This window comes from Mesocricetus auratus, unplaced genomic scaffold (genome assembly GCF_017639785.1).
Source record: "Mesocricetus auratus isolate SY011 unplaced genomic scaffold, BCM_Maur_2.0 Super-Scaffold_4256, whole genome shotgun sequence".
Taxonomy (NCBI): domain Eukaryota; kingdom Metazoa; phylum Chordata; class Mammalia; order Rodentia; family Cricetidae; genus Mesocricetus; species Mesocricetus auratus.
Genome location: NW_024429182.1, coordinates 54,791,868 through 54,799,553, shown reverse-complemented (window position 1 = coordinate 54,799,553; position 7,686 = coordinate 54,791,868). Strand labels below are relative to the sequence as shown.

At 53.6% G+C, this 7,686-nt stretch overlaps 1 protein-coding gene across 6 annotated transcripts in view; it reads right to left on the bottom strand.

The window, feature by feature from the left end:
* Nucleotides 1–458: 458 nt before the first annotated feature.
* Tpcn2 (two pore segment channel 2) overlaps nt 459–7,686 on the bottom strand; it is a 30,144-nt gene continuing 22,916 nt past the window's right edge. For 5 of the 6 annotated variants that reach the window (XM_005064108.4, XM_013114973.3, XM_021227269.2 and 2 more), the window contains 9 exons: nt 6,718–6,770; nt 5,242–5,341; nt 4,640–4,711; nt 3,976–4,049; nt 3,529–3,610; nt 3,313–3,395; nt 2,717–2,798; nt 1,854–1,948; nt 459–1,078 (listed from right to left, as the gene is read on the bottom strand). In XM_005064108.4, the coding sequence (XP_005064165.1) occupies nt 1,000–1,078; nt 1,854–1,948; nt 2,717–2,798; nt 3,313–3,395; nt 3,529–3,610; nt 3,976–4,049; nt 4,640–4,711; nt 5,242–5,341; nt 6,718–6,770 (720 nt within the window). In that variant the 3' untranslated portion in view covers nt 459–999. Of the gene's footprint in view, nt 1,079–1,853; nt 1,949–2,660; nt 2,799–3,312; nt 3,396–3,528; nt 3,611–3,975; nt 4,050–4,639; nt 4,712–5,241; nt 5,342–6,717; nt 6,771–7,686 lie in introns of those variants that run through there. The other variant, XM_021227271.2, reaches the window with a different exon arrangement.

The window sequence follows — 7,686 nt, the reverse complement described above, 5'->3', positions numbered from 1 at the left end:
CTCCAGCACTCATGGCCTGAGCACTATAGCACCCAAGCCCCTATTCCTTGTCAATGTTCATGGCAGACATCACTTGGAACCAGCCTGAATGACCCCAAGAAACTCCCCCACCAACCCCCAGAGCTGGCATCTGAAGTGAGAAAACCAAAAGCCAGTACAGTGCTCTGAGCGACGGATTCTCCTGCCTTCCTGCCCCAGCTCCCTCTGCCACAAACCTTGAGGGCACACATAACAGAGCCACCTCTGGCCTAGCCTTTGTGCATGTCACTAATGGATGCTTCTCACACAGGTTAAGAGGTCACACCTCACAACCTGATGCTCTTTGTGGCCCACAACCTAAGTAACCCTACCCAACAGCCTTGGGGGGGGGGGAGAGAGAGAGAGACAGAGACAGAGAGAGAGAGACAGAGACAGAGACAGAGAAGCCAGGGTAGTATAAGAACAAACTTTACAAAACATTCTTTACAAGAACATTCTTTATGAAACAGAAAAATGATTGGCACTGTGACCTCCGGGCACAGCTGACCATATTCACAGACATCGTGAAATAAAAAGGTGACATTCTTGACACGTGAAACCAACCCTGATGCCCCAGAAACCTGCGGGCTACCCTCCACAGGCCCTGTGCAGGCTTGGGTTCACAAAGGCCACCGGCGTTGAAGACACAGATAAGCTGTGGGTAACAAGGGGAGCTGAGGTCTTCTCACATCCTGGGCTTTGAGGTCCCTGCAAAATCACCTCCTTCTCTCCTTAGCAAGTCTCCCCAGAGCAGCTCGGAAGAGCAGCAGACAGAGGGCTGCTGCTCTACAGTGTTGACTACCCATCTGCCAGGGCCACAGACTGCAGCCGCAGTCCTTGTCCCAGCCTCTGTCTGTCCTTGAGTGGTCTGTTCCAAGCACCGTCTTTTCCTGCTTGGCCTCTACCAGCTTCTGCCTCCACAGCATGGGCCCCAGGCCAGCATCCCTGTCCTGTCACCCCAGCCGGGAGGCCACTCTGATGTCACCTGCACAGCTGCAAGTGTGGGTGTTTGTGCAGCTTCTCCACCAGTTCCTCCTCCTTGGGCTCTTCCAGGATGTCCCTGCAGGGTAGGGACAGTCACACAAAAGCTTCAGAGACAGAGAGAGAGATGGGTCTCTCAGAGACTGCAAGCAAAGTCAGCAGACAAGGTCTGCAAGTACCCAGACTCCGAGACCACAAAGGGAGGTACTTTCAAAACAGGCTGTGGCAGGGCAAAGGGACATCAGCACGTAGGTCCTGCCTCAGGAAGATACAGATGCTAAAACCTTTGGGTGCAGTGATAAGCATACTAGAGGGGACTAAGGAGGGGTTCAGTGTGGGGCATAACATGCTCACAGCCTAGACTCCACCCCCACACCAAAAAGAATTCAGTGAAGAGCCTGGAAGCCTAGAGAGCCCTTCTCATACCACATGGCATGACTACAGCTGGCTGGTCATAGCACACAGCCAACACTGGTGAAAGAAAATGGGGCCCATGACAAGCGGCCCTGGGATGACAGCCACTCTTCTATATAAGCAGAGGACAATCTCCACGATGTCACAAGAGGAGAAGGTGTGGCTCCTCCAGGCCACCTGGCTGTGTCCATGGCATCAACCAGAAGCTACAAGACACTGGAGGATAGACAGTCCCTTCCATATGCTGGACCCCAAGCAGAGCAGAGTCCATGTCCCTGGTGGAAGCAGAAGTGCCCACTGTTGTGGTGTGAGCATCTCTTGCCAGTTCAGTGACAGCCCAGATGTTTGGGCAGAGAAGGAACCCTGCCAGAAGGCCTTCCTCACAGCCTCCCTGCCCCCATCAGCTCCAAGCCCTGGAGGCACATTCCCAAGGCCTGCACCTGAACATGAGCTCCACAGACGTCTGATAGGTGATCTGCTGGGTACCAACAAGGAGCTGCTTATAACCTTGGGGGTCCCATCTGTGGAGAAAGTTCTGGAGCAAGAGGAAGGGTGTAAGTACCCACGTGGCACAGCTTCGGAGGCTGACCCCCATCACCCAATCTGCAGTCACAGTACAGTCACTGGGGAGCAACTCGTCCTGGACATCTGGATGCAGAGTCTATGAGATCCACACCCATGAAATAGCAAGATGCCCAACTCCTCATCCTTAAGTCCTAAGAACCCCACAGACCCTGCTTTTGTGTGTCAACTTGACACATGCTAGAGTCATCAGAGAGGAAGAAGCCTCAGTTGAGGAAATGCTGCCAAGAGATCCAGATATACTGAATTTTCTCAATTAGTGATCAAGGGAGGAGGGCCTAGCCCTAATCCAGCTGTATGCACTTTCTCAACTAGTGATCAATGGGGGAGGGCCTAGCCCATGGTGGGTGGTGCCATTCCTGAGCTGGTCCTGGGTTCTAAAAGAAAGCAGGCTGAGTAAGTCAGTGAGCAGCACTCCTCCATGGCCTCTGCATCAGTTTCTACTTCCAGGATCCCTGCCCTATTTGAGTTCCTGTTCTGACAGTGATGAACAGTGATTTGGAAGCATAAGCCAAATAAACCCTTCCCTCCCCAACTTGCTTTGTGGTGTTTTGCTGCAGGAATAGAAACCCTAACTAAGACAGACCAGCCAGGGCAAGCATCTCAGAGGCCTATAGCCAGGCTCCCTCAGCCTGTGGCCTTGGTAGGTAGCAGGGCTCACCCACCAAAACTCTAGACATTCCAGCAGGCAATCTCAGGCCTGGGCAGGGATATCTGGTACCTCCAGAAGCAGAGCCAGAAACAGGTTGATCCAGATGACAGAGGACACCAACCACCATAGCACAAAATACACCATTGACCACCTGTGAAGGACAAGGAGGCCAGGACCCATTGTGAGTGGGGTGAGATCACTCCAGAAAGCTCCCAATGCACATCTGTGAGGAACCTGTTGCTAACTCCACAGGGTAGTGATGTCACCGTAACACCAGGACTTGGAGGTGCCAGGGACACCAAGGAAGTCTAGTATGAGATGTAAGTTGTATTCAAACCCAGGTCCCTCCGATGGCTGGTCAAAGCTCTATAAGCTATGAGCTAAATGAGTCACCTGACTGTTCCCCTAGGATGCCACCCCATGGAAATCCCCAGAAGCATCAGGCAATCGTATACACCATTTATTTCTCCCATACTGGTATCCCCAGGATGCATAAGCCCAGGATCCCAGCTATCTCCCAGTTCAGTGTGAATGAAGGCTGAAGCCTGTCAGGACACAGCTTGGCCAGCCTTCCAAAGTCAGGGCCTAGTGCCCTTCTCAGTACAGGCCCTGCTTCTCTGATGAACCGGCCATCTCAGAGGCAGCACTGGGGCAGACAGACTTACGGGCCTGAGTAGCGCCGATAGGCATCCAGGAATACCTGCCAATTGTTCACCACCATCACGTTCCACAGTGTGATGAGAGCAGCCTGTGGGGCAGCAGAAGTGGGGTCCAGGAGGGCCCAGGGCCCAGGACAAGGCAGAGGAGCAGCCCAGGGGACAGGGAAGAGGGGCAAGACAGAGGCGGAGTCCCAGGTGAGCTGGACAAGGCTCAGGACTCACAGCAAAGTCGTCAAAGTTGTTGGACCAATAATTTAGCTGCTCAAAGCTTCCGCACAGTGCTGAGTGGTTATCAGGTGCCAGGCTGGAGACACAATGGCCCTCGGTTAGTAGCTGTAGCCAGGGGCCTGCGCAGCTCAGCAATGCCCTACTCCTCAGCCCAGCATGGACTCTTAGGCTCCAGGGGAAAGGAAAATGCCACTTTCCAGCCACAAAGGGAGCATATATGACATGGCCCAAGAGGCCCCCATTGCCAGAATCCTAGGCTCCAGGTTCTGAGGATGGCACTTTATCCCCAATCCCAAGCCAGCACTGCCATAGCCTACACCCTGGTGGGGGTAGGGGCTGTGCTCAGGAGACCCAGCACTGGACACCTACAAGAGATGTTTAGAGGGAGGGCCCACTGAGGTGCCCACAGGTTAACGCCCTCAGGCACAGACAGTCCCTCACCTGCTGTTTCCAGGAGGCACAATGATACCTCGGAATAGGTTGATCCCAATGATGGCGAACACATAGTATGCCACCTGGAGGAAGAACCTTTGTCAGTGCAGCCACAGGGCCAGGCTGAGGCCAAAGGAGGGGAGACAGGAGGCACAGAGGCAGCTCCGCCCCACAGATGGGGATTGGGAGACCAGAAACACTACACTAGGTCTCCAGGTCTGGTTGCTTCTCAGGTTCCAGAATTGTAGGCCCGCTACCACAGAGGACAGACCGGCCATCTGGCCCCCGCTGAGGCCCAGGCATATCTTAGCTTCTGTCTGGCACACATAGCTACAAGTCCTGAAATATGTCTACAAAAGAACATCTTCCAAAATCTCAAGCTTTGGTGGGGGTGGGGAGTGGCTGTGAGAGCCCTGGAAAGGCCACTCACAATTTCCTCGCTGTTTCACGCTGTGGTACATGACCCAGGGGTCACGAAGGACTGGGTAGCTACCACAAGGACCCTGGTATAGATAGTAATCCCAAGACCTCTTTGGAAGGAAAGGGCCAAACGAGTCTGGCCTCCTGACATTGCAGTGGGTCTCCTCATCAGAGCAGAACCAGGCCAGTCACATGCCACTTGGACTCCACAGAGCCAGCCCACCCAGGCCACCACCAGAGCCCCAGGACTTACCACCAGCATCCCACCAAATGCTCTCAAGTTCTGGATCAGGCCCAGGATGGTACTGGCTACCACAGCTATTGGCTGTGGGTAGGAAGAGGGTTTATTTAGCCTGACTCTTTCTGCCCCAGAGGTAACAGTGCACCCCAAAACATACACCCTCACCCTGACCAGGAGACAACGGACCAGCAAGCTACTCCATAGCCATCTACACCTACTTGGACACCCACCTCAAGGCCATCTACACATATCATACTCCCAGACACCCATACAACACATATACCCTGTACATATCCACCATATACAGAAATCCACATACATGCTCACATATTCCCCCAAAATGCCCAGCCTCCTGTGGGTGCCGAGTCACGGGTCCCTTTAAGAGCCTGGCATCCATACCCTGTGGCCACCCTCTGCCTGCTGGCCTGCTAAGACCTGATTTGCATCCCTGTGACCCAGAAGCTAAAAGAAATGGAAGCGCAGGCTCTTGATCCAGTGACCCCTCCCTACCCCAGAATGCTAAGGGGCTTAAAGGTATGCCCCCAAAGGGCCCTGGTGATGAGCGTCCCTTCTCCAGCTCATGGTGGGGCATGGGGACGGGGCGCAGAGCATACCTTCACGTTGGGGATGATGCGCAGGAAGCGGAACACAATCAGTGTGTTCACCAGCCGTGTCATGTCCCACAGTGACAGTAGGCCATACTGCTTAGGCTTCCTAGGAAGACACAGGAGCCATGTTAGGAGGTCCAGGAGAGCAGAGGAGCTAGGCAGCAACAGTCACTGTATGGACACCAGGCAGAAAAAAGCTCCCAGGAGGTGTGAGACTGAGCTTGGTCAGACCCTACTCACACCTAGTGCCCAGCCACAGCTACAGCCACAGCCACACCGCCCAGCATAACTGCAGCCATAGCCACACCCACTAGAACAGCCCCATAGCATGAAGGAAGAGATGGTATTCAATACTCAGGCCCCAGACTTGCTGAGCTCAGTTTCCTGAAGAACTGATAGGAAGCTTGTCTCAACCTCAACCTGACTTTTGACCCTGTCCCATCACTGACCCTGTCCCATCTGGACCTGACTTCTGACTCTCTCCTGAACCAACCTCCTATCCTAAGATCCAGTCCTGACCCCAATCCTGGTCTACCACTCCACTTAAGAATCCCCATGGTTTGTCTGTATTCTGACTCCTATCTAAACATAAGCCGTCCTCACCCCAAATGTCACCCTCACAATTCCCACAGTGATGGGACAAAGCTTTGAGAAGGGCTTGGCTCACATCATAAACGGATCATTGTTCACACAGGGCTCCTGCCTGGCGTATGGGGACTGTCCCTGCCCCTCTTCAAGCTATCCCAACAGACACTGCAGGGGCAACTCTGCAGGTCAATGCTGGACCACTAGCCCTCAGAAGCCTCTCCCAACTGTGTCACTGTCTAAGGTAAGGCAAGGCAGGGATCCAAAGTGGACATAAGTGGCCCAGGCCTGTGCTAGCCAAGCCTTCTCTCACAGGTGCCTCATAGCAACCTAATGTGTCATCTTGGCACAGGGCAGCTTCACCAACAAAGGTACTGTACAAGCCTAGCACCCATTGGCTATGCCAAAAGTCCTGGGACTCTACCCAGAAGTCTCTCAGTACAGTAAGAATGGGACTAGTGGGCTCAATACCTCAGGAAGCCAGGGACAACATTTACAAAAAGGACACAGACACTGAGCACGGGGACGAGCCAAGGACACATGCTGGGCAGGTACTAGCAAAGGGATCTTGCCACATTCTAGCAGAGGGACCCAGCCCAATTAATCTGTGACCCCAAATCCCCCAGACCTGAGTCAGGCCTCATTTCCCCTGCTGGAGATGGTGGGGGACAAGGGACACGCCCCCTCGTGAGAATACCTTACAGGGAACACCACTGCTCATTTCTGCATGCCCCCCATGCAAGGCAGACTCAGCCCACAGTCCAACATCCCTACTGGCAGAATGGTGCATGCCACTGGCCAGGGACCCATGTGGTACTGGAATCTGTCACCTGGGTGCTGTGCAGTGAGACAGGTCACTGCTCAGGTGGTATCCCCAAGTTCTCTGCAATCACATACCATCCCGAGTCGTTTGGCAATCGGTATACAACCATAGTAGAAATCTCCAAAACCTGAACCATAGAGAGAAGGGGGCATTGTCCAGCAGCACCAACCCAGGCGGACACCTCCAGCATTACCACCCCAGGCAGCTTGCAACAGAATCCCAAGACTTAAGTCCATCCTTTGGGCATGTAGTGGCACTCAGAGCTCAGGCCTGGCCCCACGCGTCCAGATGTAGGACTTCTGTCAGCCAGAAAACTGGCTTCAGGAATCAGGACTTCGGAAGCCACTTAGTCACAGATGGACCAAAAGACCTTTCTATGTATGTCTCCAGGGGCCCACTGGCTCTCAGACTGTCACTTGAGGTCACTGCTGTGACACCCACACCAAGTCTGAGCCCCTCACTCCCAGCCAGGGGGGAAAAGAAAGTTCATGGATTCCCAAGGGCACCCTGGGTGGCTGAGGCCCTGATACCCACTTGCCCACACCAAGGCTGCACTGTGAACCAGTGGCACTGGAAGGCTGTGACAGGGACTGCATTAGCTACTGATAGCTCTGGGTCCAGCTGGACCTCCCTCAGGGTGAGAATTGGCAGTCCAGCCCCTGCAGCACTCACATACAGTGGGGACCAAGTCCCTGCATCCTGTCACACACTTCAACCCAGGTCCCTTGAACAGGAGCTCCACTTCCTCCTAGATAGTCCATTATGCTCTATCTGATATATCTATGCTATACTATGCTATACACCCAAAGGGCCCTATGCTATTCTATACTATGCACCCAAAGGGCCCTATGCTATTCTATACTATGCACCCAAAGGGCCCTATGCTATTCTATACTATACACCCAAAGGGCCCTATGCTATTCTGTACTATGCACCCAAAGGGCCCTATGCTATTCTGTACTATACACCCAAAGGGCCCTATGCTATTCTGTACTATACACCCAAAGGGCCCTATGCTATTCTGTACTATACACCCAAAGGGC